The sequence below is a fragment of the Aptenodytes forsteri genome, unplaced genomic scaffold (genome assembly GCF_000699145.1).
Source record: "Aptenodytes forsteri isolate BGI_AS27 unplaced genomic scaffold, ASM69914v1 Scaffold193, whole genome shotgun sequence".
Taxonomy (NCBI): domain Eukaryota; kingdom Metazoa; phylum Chordata; class Aves; order Sphenisciformes; family Spheniscidae; genus Aptenodytes; species Aptenodytes forsteri.
This window is the reverse complement of record NW_008795405.1, coordinates 3345205-3368199: the sequence shown is the minus strand read 5'-3', so window position 1 is coordinate 3368199 and position 22995 is coordinate 3345205. Positions and strand designations below refer to the sequence as shown.

The following is a 22995-nucleotide window of genomic DNA, read 5'->3' as shown; positions in this document are numbered from 1 at the left end:
GAGAACCTCTTGGTGGGGTTAGGATTACTGAGGAAATAGACAATCCAGTTTTGATTTATGCCAAAACAACACTTCCTGCCTGTCCTATTCCAAGGAACTTTCTCATAAGAGCTAGCTGAGGGTGGTTTATTGTGGGGGAGCGAGACAGACGACAAAGGGGCTGACATTAAGCTGATGCCTCACTTAGAGCCCTTTGCTATAATCTTACAGCTTGGTACCCCCAAAAACTAAGGCTAGTGTCACATATTAGACCTTAATTCCCTTACCCATAATTCGTTACTTGAATTCTTGTTGACTTTTAAGACACCTTTTTTCCTTATCATAATCCATTAGGTTCAGAGAACTTCTCTACTTCACAGCTAAATTACTTTAAACTTAGTTACACTGTTGGCTCGTAAGATCATACTTGCGTTATATATCTTGGTGGTGTCAACCTGTTGTGGGTGATTGTCTTTATCTCACCAGTTGAGCTTGTTACTCTTCCTGCTTTGTCAGCTTGGGTTTCAAAATAAAACACGCTCTATCTGATCAGTAATCTGAGGTGAGATTGGACTGTATCAGCCCAGGCATACTTGCTTGAGTTGGTATGATGACTCATTTCTAGCCTCTGCTCCTAGCCAAGAACCTTGACTAAAATCTCAATTGTTTCCTGGGTCACATAGTTAGTGTGCTTGAATAACTACTGCAAAGCTGAATTCTCATGCAAAGATGGTTAAGAGGAATTGAAAATGCTTAAAAGGATCTCAGTAGATTATAATTAGACATAACAAGTACAAGTCCCTTAAGTATTGATCTTCTAATGTGCCAGAGTTTCTTCTTGATCTTCTCACTTCCCCCACCCCTCTACAAATGATGTAGCAGAGGGTTTCAGACACTTGTAGATAATTATTTTGATTTTGTGTCATGAATTGGGATCTTCTTAGTATATTGCAACAAGTACTCTCATGCATATCACCACTTTGTAATAGAGTACAGTAGCTATGTAACTTTTCATGTATGAAGGAAGTTCTCAAATGCATTTGCCAATACCAAGGTGTTTTTCTCAATTGTAAAAGTGACCAGTTTGGTAGTGATTCAGTCTTGAAACCCACTTTCTGCCTGGAACAATGTGAGACACTGAAGTCAAGGAAGGGTAGAGCTGTGTAGCTACTTCAGAAAACTAATGATTTTCTAATCATTCAGCTACTTCAGAAAACTAATGATTACAGCTTTGTATTAGCTGACCTACTACCCCTGTTAACCTCTCTTGACAAAGAGCCTTCAGAGAAGGCCCGGCACGTGTGAAGTAATGCAAAACTATACTTAAGTAGAGGAACATGGAAGAAATAATTGCCCTTCTGTGCATCTTGGCTCACAGAAATCTTGTTCCTGCTGGCTGTCTGTGCTGAGAAAGGACATACTCGTGATTCCCTGGAGGAGTGATCACTAGCTAAGTTCGGTTTGTTTTTCCATGGTTGAAATGATGAGAATCAATATCTTTGCCTTTTTGGTGTGTCATTATGCACAGGCAAATCAGAAGGGGGCTTAGGTCCAGCTATGCTTAGAAGTTGGCACTTTTGGGCTCTGTCTTTCCTGTGCAGCTGCTGGTAGGAGGATGCAAAGGGGTGGACCTAGATGGTTCCTTTACTCCAAACTGAAAGGACAAAGTTGTTAAATCATTAAAATAGGAAGGTGAAGAAAAAAGTACTCTTCCTGTAGTCGAGTATTGTAAGTTAAAGCTTCTCAGTTCCCATTTGTTTGAGTTGTTATTAAAAAGCTGGCATAAAAGCTCCCAGATTTGCTTCAGTGATACAAATGTCAGGCACCGTAATATTTGGTCAGACAGATATTCTGTCTTGCTTATCCTGTCACCAAAAACAAAATGCCTTTTACCATGTTTGCATTTCTCTTGTGAAAAACAGGAAGAAATGCTATGCTGGCTCTTAACCTTTGTCATAAATTCTACTTTTTCCTTTTGTAGATTATTAAAAAGGCTTCCCCCCCCCCCCAAAAAAAAAAAGTAGCAAATGAATTATGTGTTCTTATCACTACTGAATGTCAAACTTCCTTTTAATTGATTAGTAATAAGGAAATCTCATGACTTGGGAGCATTTTAAGTAGGACAGAAAAAAGTGTTCTTGAGTGCTCAAATGTCCTTGCTGTCACAGTTAGTTTGACATTCTTGTGTGCTATCCATTCAAGACAGTCACTTACTTTTCCTGAAAAACGTTGGAAGGGAAGCTAGAATTCAGGAAATGCTCATGCAAAGAAATCCTGTGGGACTTAAGTGCTGATAAGCTGTGCAGAGGAGATGTGCCATAATGTAGCTTACTAACTTGGATTCAGAACAAAAAATTGTGGGAAGTTCTAATGGTGAGCTCTATAATAATGCTAGTGCTGCTATATTAAATGCATTTCTTATGTACAGAATAAAGTACAGCAGAGTACCTCAGTTGTCAAATTCTTTGTGTATTCAGTAGAGCAATGCATACTGTTTGGTGCCAAAAAGCAATTGCATGTTCCCTTGTTCTGCTTAACTCTGAAGGCTGAATACAAATCTCTTGCAAAGATTATACGCCCATGCATTTCACGAAGGGGGTTATTGTGTGTTTTGAGAGAGGTGTTCTCCTCAACTACCCAGCAAGAGCTGGAAAGAGAGCCAAGGTATTTCAAGTTCAGAGAAAAAGACCTCATTGTGTCATTAGGAGCTCCCAATTCAGTTTCTGTGTTGCTTTCAGCACTCCCTCTCCTATACGTTAGAATTCTTTGAGGCTTTCTAACTTGAAGCATCACCTAATGCCATGACTGTTTCTTCTAGTTGTGGTTGATGGCTTTTAGATTCTATGAGCTACTTAAGTTACATACAAATAAGCACCTACTGTTGAGGAAATCTTAGGGGCATGGTAGATTTGCAGGTTGAAAAAGTTTGGAAATCACATCTAGCAGATGGATTTTGCACTAGCAGATGAATCTCTTCAGTTTTGCTGCTGCCTAACCTTCAAATGATTTTGCACTGGCACAGATTTCCAGGATTAAAAACATTTTGGGTGGAATTGGTATCAGGGCTTGTGATGAAGAACTCTAACTTTTTCTTGTTTTCTTGAATTTTTTTATTTATTTATTTATTTATAAATTACAACCCAATGACAGAAAAAACTTATTCCTCTTATTCCTAGTTTGCTGTAATATTTTCCTTTTACTTTGAGTGCTTTTGATGTGTTTTAGGACTTTGTCCCATTGTACCAGGACTTTGAAAATTTCTACAACAGAAACCTCTACATGCGCATTCGCGACAGCTGGAACCGTCCAATCTGCAGTGTGCCAGGGGCCAAAGTGGACATGATGGAGAGAGTTTCCCATGACTATAACTGGACGTTCACGTGAGTCAAAATTGAAGAAAAGACTTCCAACAACTATCTTTAAGTAGAGAGTCTATAAGAGCAAGTTGCAGGCTGTGAGGTTAAAGGAGCAATGAATCATGTTTGTTTTGAGCTTTCCAGTGGCTTGAATCGATGCATTTTGCTCTTTTGAAACACATCTGGCCACCAAGGTGATTATTTGTATATAATCTTTTGGCTACTTACTAAGGCTCCTGACTGTGTTAAGATTTCATGGGCATACACCTGTAATATAATTAATACTTTTGTGTGTGATGACCAGAACCTGGAGTAGATACTTTGGATTGCACTGCTACTTGTGACTTTGTGTTGATTTAGAATCAGTCCTGACACTTGAAGCAAACGTTGCTGCCTGAAACTGAATTTAACACTATTGTTTTGAGTCAGAACTGAAGTAGTCTGTAGAAACAAAATCAGAAATGCAAGGACAAGGATTTTTACAAATTGGAAACGACTTATCACGAGTTTGATGTGAAGAGGTTTGCAGCACAGTACTTGGTGAAACTAGTCATGTCTCTCCTTGGCTTTCAAGGGCAAAATAATTAAAACTTTTTTTCCGCTGAACTTCTTCCTTAATCTCCTTGTCACGTATTGTTAGCACAGCAATGCCAGATGTGTTTCCTTTCTGTGGTTAGAGGATATCCTGCTTGAGGGGCTGCCAAGTTAATTGATCTAGAGATCTTATTTTGTAATTGAAAAGAAAGTTGTATGTTTCTGGGATTGGGGGGGGGGGGCATGTCAGAGAAACAACAAAAGGTTTGAGAAGCCTCAAGCAATTTTAGCTATGATAGCAAATTCACCCTTTAATGTAAACTCTTCTGGGAACTAGTTTGAGACTGTAAGATGGGGAAAGCATCTTTTTCACTGATTGTTTCAGTTTGATGACGAGGGGCAGTACTGAAATAATTTAATGGTTGGTTCTATTGATTTTTAACATTTCAGTGTATATTCTAGGGAACTGAAATAAGAATCTTCTGGTGTAGTTAATTTTTTTTTTAATTGTGGGTGTCCTAACCTGTGGTGTTTTTAAAACACAGGTACACGGGAAGAGTGATAAAGGACATTATTAACATGGGTTCCTACAACTACCTTGGATTTGCCCAGAAGGCTGGGACTTGCCAAGAAGCAGCAGCTAAAGTTCTGTCCCAGTATGGAGCTGGGGTGTGCAGCACTCGGCAGGAGATGGGTAAGTTGGAGCAAGACAGGGTGTTCCCCAAACGTATGTTTCAAAGTCTGTAATCTGATCGCAGGTCTTTGAAACATTACTTGTTCCAGCTTTTGAACTTTAGACTTATCAATAAAGAAGCTTTTACTTTAGTGAAGACAAATTGACTTGCTGGGTTTAGTTTACGTGGCACAGCAGCTGGCTCATTTATGTTTTCATATTTTATTTTTTTTTAGCGTTCCCTTATGGGCCTTTAAATAAAGAGCAGCCTGGTTGGTGGAAATTCTTCTCGTAGAATATAGCAATAGCGAAAGCTTCTCCTCACTCTGAATTTCTCATTTGTTTTATGTGCAGGAAACTTGAACAAACATGAAGAGCTGGAAAAGCTAGTTGCCAGGTTCCTAGGTGTGGAATCTGCAATGGCATATGGAATGGGGTTTGCAACCAACTCTATGAACATTCCTGCTTTAGTTGGCAAGGTATGGCTTAAGTCACTGGCAAAAGCTCATCTAACAAAGATTCTGCTGGCTGGGTTTTCTAAAAGCTACTTGTTTGGTTTTGTTTTTCTTCAGTGGCAACTCCTGCAGATATTCTCTATGGAAACTATAGGTCACAGTATGCATCTCTAACCTTTGCAAAAATCTTTTTGGGAAGCAGCATCTATGGGACCAGTAGCAGTCCAGATCTTGCCCTCTTTCTGGGAGAGAGTCTAGCATGTTAAGGCTTGCTTCCTCAGGCTACTCATTAGTGTATGAAATGGTAACTGATTAACAGGCTGATTGTCTGAAGGTATTTTGATGCTCTTGAGACACTAAGAAGTGACTGTGTCAGTGAGACACGCAGATAAGTTGAATTGCATGTTCGTACATACAGAATTTATTATCTTTGAGCAACAGCTGAAAAATCCTTCTTTTGAAGGAGCAAAATCCTAGTAGAAAAGCTATTTGAGAGAAACAAGATCAAATGTAAAGACTGATGATGTCCACTGTGTGCCCCATAAAACAGTACGCAATGCAGCCTGAATGTCCTGTATCTTAAACTATGGGGGTTTTTTTTAGTTATTGGAAAATGAAATGGAAGAGACTCTTTGTTTGCATCTTCTGATGCAAAATACATGTTCTCTTAGCTCCTACTTAGAGTAAAATACTGCAAGTACTGGAACTGTTTCCTCTTTTTGAAAATGATTCACTGTTAGCCTAATACTACTAGCTTATTGGAATTCGTTGTCCTTGTGTAGTGAATTATTTTCCCTTTATTCCATTTATTTATTTTTCTACTTCCTGAAATCACTTTGTAAATTCTTCCATTTGTGATATCTACAGATTATAAAATTGCTGCCTTGTTCTTCCCGGCAACTCTTCCTCCTGGTGAATCTCTTCTTGACTAGCTGTAGTGTCTTCCCGCATGCTATTTTATTTGTAACAATGAAGCAGCACTGTCCATGTAATGCCTCTTTTCTTTTGGTTTCTTAAGTTTTAAATATCAGATGCTTTCCATAATGAAAGACTTTTTGAGTCTGACACCAGAGAGAAATTCAGTGCTTCAAATCTAGTCTTTCTGGAGTCAAATATCTCTACAGTGCTATGATTTTGAACAACATGTTACTCCTGACATATCTTTTACTTGCATTTTTCTGCTTTTTGTCTTCCCACATCTCCCCGATTTTCTCTTCAACAGGAAAATGATTCATGATTTCTGTGAGACCTTTTGGATTCAGAATACACATGGTCAGATACATTTAAGTAGACGTCTCTCTGTTGTAAGTCAGCACAAATTGCCCATTACTGCAAAGTTACTCAAGCTTTTTTTCTGTGTATGTGGATCCCACTGTATATCTTTAATACCTTACAAGAATACCCTTGAGACACCTTACTCAGCTCCTTAGTGTTCACATTTGAACTTTAACAGTTTTTACAACCATTGAGAGAATCTGAACTGAAGGCATGTAACATACCTGTTTTCATGCACATAACTTGCAATTTAGTAAACCAACTCTTCATAAATGGATACAGCAGTCTGTACTGTGTTAGTAATGAACATACGTAGTTTTTGTGCGCTTTAAATAAAGTAGTAAGAAGCTTCTGCCTCATAACACTAGATATGCCCTTATACTCAGGTGAATACTCCAAACAGAAAATGCTCTCTTCTGAAGAAAAGAGTTCTTGCCAAATGAACTATTTTGCAGCTCAGAACGTTCACTAAATGCTTTTTTAGGCTGCCTGAAGTTGCTTCTCACTGCCCTTTTGATTTCTTCATTGTCTGCAAATACGGACTCACATAAATCCTGAATTCTACTAGATATGCCCTTATACTCAGGTGAATACTCCAAACAGAAAATGCTCTCTTCTGAAGAAAAGAGTTCTTGCCAAATGAACTATTTTGCAGCTCAGAACGTTGTTTACTTGCTTTTTTTTTTTGCCTGAAGTTGCTTCTCACTGCCCTTTTGATTTCTTCATTGTCTGCAAATACGGACTCACATAAATCCTGAATTCTGGCACCACCCAGTACCCAGTTGGCTGTGTGCACAGCCTGTTTGGCAGTGCTTTGATAGAATCCTCAGTAAAGCCCAGAGACTCCCATGCTTGATTAAACTCTTGGACGTTTTTTTTTTTAACTATTGTTTGTGCCTCTCTGTATGTCCTACATACATTTTCAGGTGCAAAGCTGCTTGGAACACGAATTTTTGGAGGTTTGGCAAATACAATCAATAATGGCATCTGCATTTGACCAGAAGGAGTTTCTTTGACAGTCACTGACACGATTTGAAGCTGATCATTATTTACATAGTGTCTGGGCACCTGTTTTGCAACTTAATTAGCTTAAAACACAAAATGCTGCAATAAAGTTACTCACATATATGTAATACTGGACCACCTGTTCTGTTTTTGCTCTGTGGAATCCTTAAGCACTTGGTTTATGTTGCTACTGAATCCTCTTTTAATAGCAACAAATATGACTTGACTATCCAACTCTACCCCATAATGTGATCAGCATTGGTCAGCAAAAGGAATTCAAAAGCTTCATCAGCATTACCTAGTTGATTTTTATTCACTATGCCTTGTTAACAGCAGCTTCTACTAAGCAGATGCTGAAAACAGGTATAGTTGGTGTATACTGAAAGTTGTATTTCAGGACTGTTAAAGCATCACTAAAAACAGGTCTTTCTGCGCCTGGCAGTTTTTAGCAGGAGAGACCCACTGTTGACAGACAAGTTGTTGGCTGCCTAGTACGGTCACTGCCAAGTATGCTGAGTCTAGACCACAGATAATGTGAGATTTGAGGATTACATAGTCAGAAGTTGTTAGACTATTTGAGGCTAAGCTAGAGTCTGAAACTTGCCTGTTTTGGAGTAAATGTCATTAATGTAGCTACTGCAACTAGCTAATAACAGCATTCTGTACTGCCTTTAACACAGAACTTTTCTTCATAGCTCTGGACTGACAGAGGCTAGATAATGGGCTTCGAGCAACGGTGTTTGAAGGATCTTTTTTTTGGTTGTAAGAAAACAATTTCCATGTATAGTTAGTTTGTGAAATTAAGTGCTCAGGACTGAATGACTCAATTCATGTATGCAGCACTTTGTGGTAAAATGTGGCATTCACTTCAGTTTCTGTGTCTGCCTTGTAGGATGCATTGGTAAGTCTGATCTTCACTGGCATATGTTTTTCTTGATACCAGTAGTGTGATCTTCAATTAGTGTTAGTCTTCTCCTGGATAATCTCTCAAATATAAGTTTGCTGATAAATGCAACTGAAGTCTTACCATTGTAGTAGCAGCACTCAGTTTTACATGTGATCATCAGTGATTGCTGTACTGTACCAGCGGCTTCTTTGATCCTTTGCCCTCTCACTAGTGGCAGACAATACTAGACTCTTTACTTCCTCTTCAGTTTTAAATTAATTTGTTTTGTCCAACTGAATGTCGTCTTCTGTTACAAGGGGGTGAAAAGAGGTTGCTTATTGATTTGCTAAATCTTCTTTCTCTACCAAAAGCTTGTACTTGTTTTTATGGAGAAGCTGCTTCTAGGCTATTAATCTCTTCTTCCTCTTTTTTTAATCTATTACTTTTTCTACTTCCTACCATTTAAGAATGATACTACTACTGGATTATTATATTCAGGTTTTGATACAGTAGTGTTTAATGGCAATGCCCTCTGACGTAGTATACATACTCCTTTGTCTGGTATAGTAGTTCCAAAGAGCAAACGCTAGTTGGAGATTTCCATGCTTCTTATGCCAAAGTCTCTGAAATATGCAGTGTGAATCCTTGTTAACAGCAGTTTGAACACTTGAGATTTAGTGCAGTTTCTGGGGAAAACCAGTCTTGAGCTTTCCCAGGATGTGGAATATTTCTAGGTACATTGTGATTCTAGTGCAAAATTTTCTTTATTGTGGAGAAAATACTCCTATTGTTTGTGACACCTCCTTGTGTAACTGTAGGCAATGCTTTTCACAGTCCCTTCTAGTAGCTCTCACTGTAGGGAAGAAGTGTTCTTGACTCTTCCCTCCACCAATTGTTAATAGAGAAACACAGAATGCGCATGTGTTTAGTGTCAAATCTTCAATATCTTGACGTGCTTTCTGGGTTTTTAACTTAAAGTCACTTCTAGAGTTGCATCAGATTTGCATAGTAATTGGAGTGGGCCAAGGTTATTTAGAAATACTGTTGTTCTCTTACAAACTAATCCCCCAAAATGCATTCGTGTAGTCCACAGCGATAACCCTGCGACTGAATGTTCAGCATATCAGCTATTGACCGGTAATCATTGCTGCTGTCAAAACAGATGTATCCTGTTTTGATATTTGTCCAAGGATGTATCTTCCTGTTTTGGAAAAAGCAAACAAATTCAATATCATTATCATATCAATATCATTCAATTTAATGGCTTCAGAAAACTTCTCAATTTTACTCTGCAATTTTGTTTTCCACTTCCTGTCTCTTGTACGTTACCTCCATCTACAAAGTACTTAATAGTTCTGTTCATTAAAGAAAATTAGTCCCTTTGGTACCACTGAGCACACAGGGGTTTAGTCAGTGATTACCTCCTAATGTAAGACATAGTGCAACTTTGATAAGGTCTTTAACCTAGGACTTTGGTGGCCTGTTTCCTAGCACCACTGTAGAGTTGCTGAGTAACTGCGGCAAGCTGCTCTGCTCTCTGTTTTACCTGGCTGCATAGGAGGATGAGTACTAATCATCAATATAAGATATTTGGGCAGATTCAGCTGCAGGACTTCTGGGAAAAGTGAAGCTTAAGTGGTTCTTTCAGTTAACAGCAGTTGTCTAGTTTTATTTACCTTACTAAGGCTGCAGATTGTTTCTTAGCAAGTCTTGCCTGGACAAGCTGCATTTATGTTGGAAATATTTTTTTTCTTTTTTCTTAAATGATCTCTAAACAGTTCAGAGCTGAAAGGTATTATATTCTTGGCTGTGAAACATAACCTTTTCAATATCTTCCTCTTTCCCCTTCTAATTCAGGGCTGTCTGATTTTGAGTGATGAACTGAATCATGCATCACTAGTGCTCGGAGCAAGACTGTCAGGAGCAACTATTCGAATCTTTAAGCACAACAGTAAGTATCAGATGGTGGACTCTGCCTTTCTGCAGGTGCTATAGATCAGATACAATCTCTTCTATCTTCTAATAGTTGGAAATCCAGTTTCATGCAAGGAAATCAATTGCTGGTTACCTGAAAGGTTAGAAGACTGCTGCTCCTGAGAATTTAATCATCCTGAATTGGATATTTTTTGATATGTTCAATCTCAACTAATAACATTTTTATCCTGAAGCTGTTCTGGCTTACATCTTCTGCATATGAAGAGGAACATGCTGCCCTTTGGCAAGTCTAGGGGCACTAGTGTTTTAACATGGCTTCTTGTTACTTGGATAGCTCAGTGTGGTTAGACTATTCTAACAGTCCGTGTCACATAGTAGTGCAATCTTGTAGTGGTCTAGGTTACATTTGGGGGATAAGAAAGTTTAATTTTAGGACCAGGTGCCAACATGATCCTACAGTAACAAAAGCTTATGAATGCAGATGTCCTAGCTAAACTAGGCAGCCATGCATTGGTACAATGTAGTACCCAATTTTTGGGATGTGAAGCATAGATTAATTTCACTGAGTTACTTGCTTTAAGTATTTGTTTCCAAAATACACAGAATTTTCACTTTGCTAGTTTCAGCTTCCTCCAAAGGAGGTATTTAGAATAACTTTCAGATTAAAAATACTTAGGGTTTCCTTCTCTTATTCTCAGTGAAAGAGGTACCTGGTTGTCCTTGATTAGTAAAACCACTACCTTCATTCTTCAGCCACTCCTAATACTCTTTATAGTATCGATCTCTGAGATCATGATGAGTCTTGCTCTCTTTGAAGTGTGTGGTGGTAAAAGCAAAGCTTGGGTGGCTGCAATTATTTCCCTTTCTTTGTCCTACTTGATGGTGGATCCTCTGCTGTGCTTATTGTTTCTTTTATGTTCTCTCTTTCTTGTTCTCTAGGTTTGAATAATTTTCTTTACAGAAGTGTAGAGCTTACTGTAACATTCAGTGATTTTTTTTTTTTTCCTTAATTCTTCATAAATCTTGATTGCTGGGCAAGATCACAAAAGCTTTGCATTCGACTTCTGCATTTGTATAGACATACTTCTGAACATTCCATCCAGTTGCAGAATTTCAGGAACACTGGTGACAAACATAGTTCTGGGTATGAGGAGAAGGTCTTGGAAGCTCTGGTGTGATGAGGAAGAATAGATGATCTGTGGGAATGGGGTACAAACTAGCAATGGTGAGATTGGGGGATATTCTAGAAACCTTATAGATGTTGAGGATCTGAGAGAGAGAATGGAGTGGCAGATTCGAATCAGAAGGCAAAATGCAAGCAATGATCTTGGCCTGTCAAGATGATGTTCAATTCATAGTTGTGTATGTGTTCTCAGTCCTTTTCCTGTTCTACTCTATGCTGCCTTAGTTAACTTCATTTTCCTGAGATGTTAATGGCTTCATTCATATTCTGCTGTTTAGAAATTACGGAAAAAAAATGAAAAATCCCCCTTAAACTCCTTGTTCAATGTTTTCATTTTTTTTTTCCTACCTCATTCTGCAGTTTGTCCTTTTTATTAAGGTCAGACCTAGTTCCCAGTCTTTCCCTCTTTGAGAGATCAGAGCAGAACTTTATACTCCATTGTTCTCCCTAACTGCACTAAATTCGTCCTTTCTTCCTTGAGAGATTTGTTGGAGACAGGGACTCCACTGCTGACTTCTTAATTCTTGTCTTTTTCTGAACATTAGCTGTCTTTTAACAGTCGATTAACTGACCTATTTTGCTGTATAATTTCTAGTCTAGTTCTAGTTCACAAGCTCCTCTTGCTGGTACAACTGCCCTAGGCTACCAATCCTCTTTTCATGATTGTGCTCTTTCTCATGCCCTAGTGTTTATATCTGTCTCTTGCTCAGCACTTTAGCTTTTATGGTTTGATTACTCCCATCTCCGCTCCTTTCCTCCGTTTTTTTTTTCAGGGCTGATTTCATGTGTATTTATTTGTTCACATTAGTCAGGTCTCCTAGGATCATGTCGAGTGTTCATAGCCAAAGCTAGTAAGGTTTCAGAATACATTGCTACTAACAACTTCATCTGTCTAGTTTCCGATATGCTGAGCACTGTCCTCTTTCCTACGCTGGTGGTTCTTTTTTCTTCTTTTTCTGTTTTTAGTTTAGTAGCTTCCTGTTCCACACCTCCAGTCCCTTCCATTTTAAACAAAGTAATAAAAAAGTACACTTGCTCCACTTCTTGTCCTGCACTTTGGTCTATCTTCTACTTACCTTTTACTTGATTATCCTTGAGCTTGCTTGTTCTTTTTTGAGTTATTTCTATCCACAAAGACATGCTTACTACCTAAATTGCTTTTTCTTTTCCTCACAATGAGATACTCCTTTTTTCACATTAGTCAGGTCTCCTAGGATCATGTCGAGTGTTCATAGCCAAAGCTAGTAAGGTTTCAGAATACATTGCTACTAACAACTTCATCTGTCTAGTTTCCGATATGCTGAGCACTGTCCTCTTTCCTACGCTGGTGGTTCTTTTTTCTTCTTTTTCTGTTTTTAGTTTAGTAGCTTCCTGTTCCACACCTCCAGTCCCTTCCATTTTAAACAAAGTAATAAAAAAGTACACTTGCTCCACTTCTTGTCCTGCACTTTGGTCTATCTTCTACTTACCTTTTACTTGATTATCCTTGAGCTTGCTTGTTCTTTTTTGAGTTATTTCTATCCACAAAGACATGCTTACTACCTAAATTGCTTTTTCTTTTCCTCACAATGAGATACCTTCCTTTTTTCTTCCCCCCCCCCCGCCTTCCTTCCTTGTTTGCTGTTTGTGCCTAATGCTGTAACTTGTGCTTTTAGCTTAGGATGATGAAATTCTTCCTCGGAGTTCATACAGTCACCCCTTCCCTTTAATCTCATCTGTGGGCCCGCAGCTAGGTGAAGCCCATGACTTATGTATGGTCTGTCCTCCACACTGGAGCGAGCAATTTGTGCATTTCTGGAGTATTGCTGTCTTTAGTCATGTCAAAGCTCAAGCTAGTAGCTGTTTTGGTACCATTTAACAGTAATTTCTGGTGCAGATATGCAAAGCCTGGAGAAGCTGCTCAAAGATGCTATTGTGCATGGGCAACCTCGTACACGGAGGCCCTGGAAAAAAATTCTTATCTTGGTGGAAGGAATATACAGGTACAAACTATTCTTTATATTCCTAAGACCCTCCACGTGAGATCTGGCTGCTTAGTATTTGGGTTCCTTTGCCAAATCAAACTATGAATATTGTCACTTCATAGTTATTTCATTACTCATCTGCAAATTAAATTGAGCTATGTATGTCTCACATCCTGGACTTTCTGTTGCTAGTACTGTAGCTGCACCTGGTGTTATCACAATGCTTCCTGCATCCTGATTAGATTGTAGAAATTAATTAATCTAAACTGATTATTCACATCAGAGCTGAGGTCTTAAATTGCTTGTCCATTCCATTCTTTCTGTGCTCACTAGATGATGCTAGTGTGAATGGAATTGTGCAAATTTAATTTTTTTGCTGAGAATGAGTAGGAGCACGTAGTAGGCTTAGCCATTTAAATTGTAGTGACTTTCAGCACAAAATGGGGTGTTTTGGAGTGCTACTAATGAGAGCCTAGTCAGTTCTTAAACAAAAACAACAGGTAAGTAGATGTCAGATCAGAATACTGACATTAGGGTGGAAGTAAAAATGAGAATTCATTTATAAAATTGTCACTGAACACATTCCTTTGCCTTAACTTACTGTCGCTGCTACTAGTTAGTCTGTATGTCAGCATCCCAGAGATGTTAAACAGATAGAAAGTAGACATCTGGGCCCCAGGTGCAAGGGGGAGTTATCTTTCATCTCTCTGCAGAACACAATGTATCTAGCAAATTTTATGTGTTCAGAATTACTGAAAGAGTGAAGAAAAGAAAGCTTAGTGACTTTAGGCTCTATAAGGAGGCCCCAACCATTAAATCAACTTACACTGAATTTCTGTTTCTCAACAGTATGGAGGGATCCATAGTCCGTTTGCCTGAAGTGATTGCCCTTAAGAAGAAGTACAAATCCTATCTGTACCTTGATGAGGCTCATAGTATAGGTGCCCTGGGTCCCAGTGGCCGGGGTGTAGTGGAGTATTTTGGACTCAGTCCTGAAGATGTGGATGTTATGATGGGAACATTCACCAAAAGCTTTGGAGCTGCTGGAGGATACATTGGGGGCAAGAAGGTAAAAAGCTGGGAATCTCATGGCTGTTTCAGGCTGGTGGTGGACTCTTTCACTAAGCATTTCAAAGTTGATCTATTTCTCAAGTACCCTGATTGTCCATTTGTTTCATGATTTTACATACTGTCTAGTACAGTGGAAGTCTGTGCAATGTAGAAGAGTCTAGTAAAATACCTCATAATTTTGTAGTTCTCACATGGTCAGTGATGATCTCAGTTTGCAGAATGTACAGTAGTGGCGTAGTATCTTTTTAGGAACTGTTAGGAGCCAGGAAGCAGGGATTTCTTAATGTTACTTCTAATGAGACTTGTAGGAAAAATGCCAAAAGCTGAAGTTTTTCAGGCTGTCTGGAGGAAAATCCCCTTCTTGGGTTAGTCTGGTAGAATTGATTCCCTCTGGACTCGAATGGTTTGCTTTCTGAAAAGACACTTCTTCCCTTTCTGGTGGGATTTTTTTGTGGTGTGGTGGGGGTTTTTTTATTATTTTTTGGCTACTGACTCTCTTCTGCTGGAGAGTACTGCTAGAAAGTGTTGCCCTTGCCAAACCCCTCCTTTTTGGAGGGATGGTGTAGATAACTGCATGTGTCCCTTTTCTCATTCTGAAATGTATCTCACAGATCAGGCTTCTAAGCCTTAGAGAGTAAAATTCTACTGTTTTCCTACCAGGACAATAATTTTTTAGATACTAATAGTGACGATTACTTCAGCCCATCCAAATGGAGGTGGGACTTGCAGATGTTCCTCTTTGGGAGTTTACTACAGTTGGATTAAAATTACTCTGACATCTTCCCCAGAAGAAAGCACCATATTAGTCTTTTTCCAAAGGTAGTGAGCTAGTGGGATTAACTCCCTTGGCATAAGGTGAAGCAGCTAAGAGTCCTTTGCAACTGTGTTATAGCTACTGTTTGAGGGATTGCTTCAGAGGTAAGAGGCCTTAAATCTTCTTACCTGGTTTATTTCCAAGTCCCTTTACAACTTCCTTTCATTTAACTCTGACTCCAGGCAAACAGCAACATAAAATTGAACACTTCCCCGTATTTCTATAATATGTTCCCAGCTTGTGCTATCTACAGGGCCATCATTATTAATTTTATGGTAGCAGAAGACAGAATCTGTCCTGGCATTCATACTGGTCTTTTAATATTTTGCTGGAGTGGTCTGGGCATTTTAGAGTGGTTTTGTTACAGTTAACAACAAGCAGCCTAGATCTATGGTGTGTTTGTCCTTTGTTCCTGTATGACCTGCTTTTGCCCTCTAACAAATGTAGCAGGTGTGTTTACCTGGGAAATGCAGGAGGGGGTAGGCTGAGGTTCCTGCACTCTTAAATTATACCTGCTGCTTTATTTATATTGTGCTGATAAATGGGAGAAAATATTTTGTGACCTGTTCCCCTGTTTGGTGACTTTTGTGGGGAAACAGTTATATTGAGCATGATACATAAGCACCTATGGATCCTGCTCCCCACTATTTCATTTGTTTTATACTCCCACTGTTATAATAAACACTTTTGAAACACAGCCTGCGCACAGCTTGACTAATGCAAACACCTTGCTGCAATCCAATGCTGGTGGTGTTAGCTAAACAAGTCTGTTGTAGGCATTTGTCTTTGATCAACACACATTCTTGCCCTGTGACATAATTATGGGTTGTCATGTCCCTGCTGTTAGCTTTTCAACTGTTCATTACTTGTACTGTAAAATCAGTCCTTGAGATACCTGTTCTTTTCCAGGACATTCTGAAACAGGTTTCTTGCGGTGATCCATTTTATTGCGTGATTAAGACACGACAATAAAGCATTTCTCTTGAGTGCCGGGAAGGCAATGTCTGATGTCTCTTGTGTTTTGCTAGGAACTGATTGATTACCTCAGGACATACTCTCATAGTGCTGTGTATGCAACATCACTGTCACCTCCTGTTGTGGAGCAAATCATCACCTCCATGAAGTGCATTATGGGTGAAGATGGTACAACTGTTGGTGAGTCTTTCTGACAGTAAGCATGTGGAAGGGAGAAGCCAAACAGAGCCTCTTTATCACTTTGACAGATAACTCATTCAGTGGACACATTCATAATTATCTGTTAGTACATGTAGACTTGGAATTTCTGGAGCAATAAGCCAGTTTAGTATCCTACTTGGCCCATCAGCCTAATAACAGCATAAGGAATTTCCAGCTAGAGGTAAGTCATCTTAGTCTTGTCTAAGACACAGTATTGTGTTGTATTGATTTTTGTTCTGTGTCTAGCTTTTCTAGCCTCCTCCTTTCTCTTCCCCATTTTCTGTCCTTTATTTGCCCCGCTTTTTAGATTGCTTTCAGAGTATTTTGCTGTGTATCTTTTAGAGTCTTGTGTGCTGGTTACTGCAGGGGCAATGCTTTTGATTTTCATCTCTCGTATAATTTGATGTTTGCACCTCAGTTAAAGTAAATACGGGAATGTTTCTGAAATCCCTTTTTACTTGGGGAGCTAGAGGCAGTTTTCAAGATCAGTAGACTTAATGCACTAGGAGAAGAAATTCAGCATATTCATCTTTATTGTCTTAGTTTTCCTTTTTCATTATGAAAGTAAGAAAGGGGAAATCTGTAATAGTCTCGATACATTCAAAGTCAAAACCACAAATTCTCGTCTCATTTGCCTAGTAGGTAGCCGCTTCTTTCAGTTATAGCATGAAGTAAATAGCTTGCACTTGTGATGTGTAAGCTGCCTTGAAACTGAAATGGTACAGCACTTTGCATGTAGGATACTTTTTCCCTCTTCACAGGTAATTAAAAAGTTGTGAGCAGCTCACACAGGATGACAGTGTAGTTTGCTGAGGATCTGTCAGTGGCGTTTGGTTCAGAGGCTCTTAGAATTCAAACTGCAGGATATATTCAGTTATGGGAGCTTTGGGCATCTGGCCACGAGGTGGTGGTGTATACTGAAGAACTGTATTTGCTTTTGAACATGGGTCATCTGACCAACTAACCTGACAGATAACTCCTACAGTAAAAAAGCTCGCTGGAGAAATGTCTTAAGAATTTTTCTGTTATAACAGGTTTCATTTGGTTTGCTTACATTATCTGAGAACAGAGTTAAGTGCCAGCAGTTGGTGTTGGTGGTTGCTCAGTAGAGGAGTTATCACCGGGGCAAGTACAGCCAGGCAGCAGCCTGTATCTGTGCTAGCACTGAGTGCTTCCAAGTGGTCCATGTGAGATACCTGTACCAGCCAAGAGTTGTCCCCTGTGCTGGTCTCGAGAACAGATATTAACCAAGCTTCAAACTACATGAAAAGTTGTGCAAAAGGGCTGGGTCTTGCCATCGTCTTAAAAGTGACTGTTTGAGCTCTTTCTAGCTGATGATTTGCCAACAGTCTGTGGTCTGCTCAGGTGTTGCTTTTGGGTTTTTTCCAGTATCTGTTTTGCTTAATGAAGTGGGAAGCAAGGAATGTGTAACTGATTTCTGTTTGCAGTATTCAAACTAAGGCATTTTTGCCCCTTTGTGAGGCTACAGTGTGATAATTAGTTCAAGACAGGAGAATGGAAGCAACTTCCACTCCAGACTGTTCTCCTGCCATTATGCCAGCAAGATCCATCAGAGCTGAAAGGTGAACCAGATCAGGAACCAATTTGGCAAAAAAATAAACTCAAAAGGCCTTTTTTGTCATGTTGCTTAAAATGGATGTCAGGCTACATCCTGCTAATTTGGTGCTAAAACCCAGAATTCCTAACCACTCTTTCTATTGAGAAAAGAAGTGGTTTTGGTGTTTGAAAGCTGTGTCATTTCAAAGAAGCCTCTGTACGTCCTATTTCAATACGAACTGTAGCGCTTTTCGGAAGTGCTGGATATAACAGCTGGATAGCCAAAGTTCTGTCCGCTCATACTCAGAAAGGATTTCTCAGCTACAGGTCTTGTGAAAGTGTTACTGGCTTTCTAAGTATCTAAGTCAGCCTTCACCTGGAATAAGCACTTCATAGGATGATTCATAGTGCTTTTCTGTTCATTTTCTGCACAGTGCTGTTTCCCAGTCATGCGGGTTTTTTTAATTGCCTTAAGGCTTTAGAGATAATACTACTTTGTAGGCATTTTCTGTGGATGAAGTTGGCAAAAGTTCAGTTGGGTGAATGGAGCAGCTGCTTAGTGATAGCATGACAAAGTTTTTTCTTTAAGGGCTTTGGCTGAAAATCTTGTGTTTGGATTCTGTGGAATTACAGGTGGGGCTCTGGAGGACCGCTACCTGTGGTTGGTTTGACTATCGAGTAAATGTGGAGTAGAGTGGTGCTGGTAAGAGTTGTTAACTGTGGAAGACAAGTAGAGAAATAGTGTTAAACTGGGTCACTGGTAAGCACCTCTGAATCAACTGTGTATTACAGAAATGTCACTGCTTTTAAATTAGTCAAGCTGAACTAATGGATGAAGGAAAACTGAGATAGGGCAATGGTTTTACAAGGGCACAGGAGTTGGAACTGGAATCAGAACAGTAGACGGCTAGCTCCCAACCCTGTGTTTTGGGGCAACAGCTAAATCTTTTAATGGCTTCAAGAATGCTTTCTTGAAAAGAGCCTTTGCGGCTTCTTTGTCTGCCTGCTTCTGTTCACCACACGCTATTTGTAAAAGCTGCTGTCCTCCATGGCATCAAACCTTTGTGGAAATTGTCATGTCAGATTGAGATGGTCTGTAGCTGAGGAATAAGTAGTAGGAAGCAGTTAGTTTTTGAGGACAAAAGGGTTTTTTTGTTTTATTTTGCAAGAATAAGTTAATTCTCTCCTCTTATGCTTCAGGTTATTTCTAAATCTAATGAAACCTCTAGAGGCTCTAAACTTACAATATAAGGCATTGTAGTTACTAAAACTTTACATAACTAAAAAAAGTAAATATCTCCTTTCAGATCTTTCCAGCAAGCTGCCAGAGACTAAATAGCATATTAGCAGGAGGCAGCACAGACAAAATACAGATGCTATGAAAAGCTGAATGGCTGCTTATAGAGAACATAAGATGGATGGCATGCAAATGTGCTGCCTGAATTGGGACAGTAGTTTCTTGTATCTTGATTTCTGTTCAAACTAATCTGTTAATTCTCTGTACTGTTTATGCATGTAAGTGACTAGCAAGCCTCAATCTCTCTGAAGACAGTTATGGGAATATAATTATATATGATACATTATATATATAGATATCATATCTAGTATATTACTTGCTCCTTCTTCCAGACTGCAAAAAACACTCCAACAGCCAAAGCGATGGCAGAGCCATGTTATGGGTTCTTGGTAGTGGTGCTTCCAGTACTGCTTCTGAAACTCCTCTACGTTATTAGCTCAGTGCTGTATGTCTGTCCTATTTTACTTTGCATTACCTGTCTTGCACGTAATTGGCTGGAAGACCATCATGTGGTCGTAAACAAAACATATTTGATTTGTGATCATTCTGACAATTTCTTCAAAGGAACAGTCGTCCTCAAGAGTGGTGAACATCTTGAGCACGTTGAATGTCTTCAGAGAACTCCAGTGACAGTGTACATGGGTATCTTGCATATTATCACAATTGGCTTTGATACATAGTAGAGCAAGGTCAGTAGGAGAGATGGAGAAGGCTTCTTTCTGCAAAAGCAAATTTTTGGAGCTGGTTTTCCAATTCAAAGTCACTACGGTTGAAATTGTTAACAAGCAAGTGTTGCAGATGCTTGTCAGCAGTTCAGTGGATGCTGCTCTTTCTCTTGTTCAGCCACAAAGATGAACTTCAGATAGTTTTGTAGATAAAGGGGCTTTTTTAAGCAATAATAATAAAAAGACACAATAAGCAGACTTTTTGGGGTCATAGTTTACACAAAGATGGCAAATTGATTCCTGGAATGGGGTTCTGGAAGCTTGTAGTGTAGAGCCACTTGATTCTTGCTGTTTGTGTGGTGTTTGCGTTATTTAAATTGACTGTAGGGAAAATGAGACAGCTTGGTGCTTGTCCTGGTAAATGAGACATTGTTGGAATTTATGATATTAAGTACTTAACCTGTCTTGGTGAATTTTTCAGCATCAGTGGTTTGGTTTGAGTTGAAAGCTAGATTTTTCGCCATTACAATCTCACTAGGACTGGGAATCCAGTCAGCTCCTTTCTGCCATTTGCATAAGAGCCAGTGATGTATCCTGTGCAACTGGAGTTCTGTTAGCACTGTTGGTGTTCAGGACCCAGCCTGTTTATTGCCCTGATAACATCGCTGGGGTCAAGTGGAAGGAAATTATAAAGTAACCTGATTGAGATGTGGGCAAACCAAAACATGCAAGGTGAAACCAGTCTAGGAACTGGTTAACCTCCTTCAGAGATGAAACTTAGTTTGCTCTCCTGTGTATTAAAAACTGAAGGTGAGCCTTAAATCCAGGAGTGTTTTAAGTTTGAGCTAAAGCTGGCAGTGTTAATGGCTTGTAAAAGAGGTGAACTACTTCCTTCCATGGACGTCAATTCAATAATAGTAATTATACATGCTGACGTTTATAACAAGTTTACTGTCTCCCATCTCAGTTTCAGGAGGCAAATATCCCACGCCCAATCACAGTGCCATACATAGCATGTCTAGAATAAGTTGTGGATAGACCTTGCCCAAGATGGCACTTAAATTTTGAATGAACGTTGTCTTGAGCACTGTATAGAAACCAAGGATTATTATCCTACATAGTTCTAATGTCACAAGCAATGGAGATACAGTTGCAGAGACCATCACAGCTGCTAAACTATCAGACATGAATAACTAACCTTTGAAGGCTAGTCAGTTAGCTGCACATAGTTTGATTGGTATTTGTCTCATCTGAGCATCTCAGTTGTGAAGAGCTAGTAGTTGATTACATTTAGTCAGAGGCACTAAAAAAAAAAAAAAAGGATTTCTAGTCTTGCCATTGCTGTGTGCAACAAACTTGAGTGAGTTAAATCAGAAAAGGTACTTAAACCAATTATAGCCAAAGGGAATAAGAATGTACAGCTGTGTTGGCAGAGATTAAGAACGAATAGTTGAATACATTTAGTCAAAGGAAAAACTAAAAAAAAAAAAAGGATTTCTAGTCTTGCCATTGCTGTGTGCAACAAACTTGAGTGAGTTAAATCAGAAAAGGTACTTAAACCAATTATAGCCAAAGGGAATAAGAATGTACAGCTGTGTTGGCAGAGAACTTAGCCTAACTGAGCTGTTGAGAAGACAGGACCATTGCTATACTGTTAATATGCACAGGGAGAAGCATGCTGGAAACAAAACTAAGCCTGGTCTGCTTAAATTCTAGGGGAGGAAAGACTGCAATTAGTACTTTAACCTCCATGTGGTCAATCAGGCCCTCAAGTGAAGATACGACCTCAGTAGTTCAATCAGCTGTCTAATCAGTAGATATCTTCAAGTTGGACACTTTGTAAAATTCCCTTTTTCTTTCCAAAGACAAGTCAGAAGTACATGCATGTGTAAAGTGTAAGCAGTAATGAAAGAATAGCCCACATTACATCACTTGGAATTGAATTTTAAGTAGCTTATAGTATATTTATAAATGAAGTTTGTACCTTGCCATTGTTAGCAGTAGATCCACAAATGGAAGCAGTGGCTGCTGTTGTACTTGAAAGGGGAAATAAATACTCCTTGTGCAGGCTGAGGTTGAAAACATTCAATTGGCATTAAAATAGGTTCATTTGAATTTCCTCCAATAATGCACTTGTTAATGAGGTGATAAATTATCACCTTGGGAACCCAGGGACCAGTCAAAACTAATTTGAGCAAGGTGAAAACTTTTTTTGTTGCTGCCCTTGAGAATCTCAAGCTGAGCTGGGAAACTGTTGGAAAAACAAATACTCTGGGGGTCATAAAGAGAGTTTCCTGCTTCTCTCCAGGGGACTGACAGTTTTAAACATCACTCTCTGTATTTGTGCTTCCAGCTGGGGATCTTTTAAATCCAGCTTGTTGCTGCACCCCTACCTCCCTCCCACAGAGCATGGCAAGCCTCCAGAAAAATTGCTTTAACCTGGGCTGGGCAGAAGAAATCTTTCAGCCTTTGGTGCTTTGAAGAGTGTTTACAGATATTAGCAGAGCTGTACCCTTTGTGTTGTGCATTGGAATGTGAGAATTCTTCAGTGCCTCTTCTTTTGGACTTTAATCAACATTGTGGTGTTTGTGCAAGAGCTTATAAACCTTTAACTGTACACCTGCTTTGTTCTCATAACATTCTGGTTCTTGCTATTTCTGTTCAGGTGTGAGCTGTCATCCTATATCTTCATAGCCTAAACACTGATCTGTCATAGCAGAAATACAACTAGGAATGTGGCTTTGTTGAAGTAATTTCATTTTTCTTCATTTCTTACAGTACATTTGATTTAAAATGTGTGGCTTGCTTTTTACTCTCAGTAGCACTTGAAGTGCCACATTTCTACAGAATGCTGGTGTGCTGCTTATAGCAGCAGGAGAAAATACTGGGTAGCAGCTCACTAGCATATATTGTTAGCAGTAGTGTGACTAAAATGCTTGTAAGTCAGTATAAATGTTAAGGTAAAGCATTTGAAAAGGAGTAATCACAGATGAGGTGATGTGTACTCTGTCTTTGGGTTAGTGTGAAATAGAGTTCGTGGTTCCTTGTGTGATACATGATGGATTTACTGGCTGGACGGCCGGGCCCAGAGAGTTGTGGTGAATGGAGTTCAATCCAGTTGGCGGCCGGTCACGAGCGGTGTTCCCCAGGGCTCAGTTTTGGGGCCGGTC

General features: G+C 39.3%; 1 protein-coding gene across 1 annotated transcript in view; it reads left to right on the top strand.

The window, feature by feature from the left end:
- SPTLC2 (serine palmitoyltransferase long chain base subunit 2) overlaps window positions 1-22995 on the top strand; it is a 72638-nt gene that overhangs the window by 5194 nt on the left and 44449 nt on the right. The window contains exons 2-8 of the mRNA XM_009280737.2: window positions 3205-3359; window positions 4415-4563; window positions 4897-5021; window positions 10021-10114; window positions 13158-13263; window positions 14095-14314; window positions 16159-16285. Coding sequence (XP_009279012.1) covers window positions 3205-3359; window positions 4415-4563; window positions 4897-5021; window positions 10021-10114; window positions 13158-13263; window positions 14095-14314; window positions 16159-16285 — 976 coding nt within the window. The remainder of the gene's footprint in view (window positions 1-3204; window positions 3360-4414; window positions 4564-4896; window positions 5022-10020; window positions 10115-13157; window positions 13264-14094; window positions 14315-16158; window positions 16286-22995) is intronic.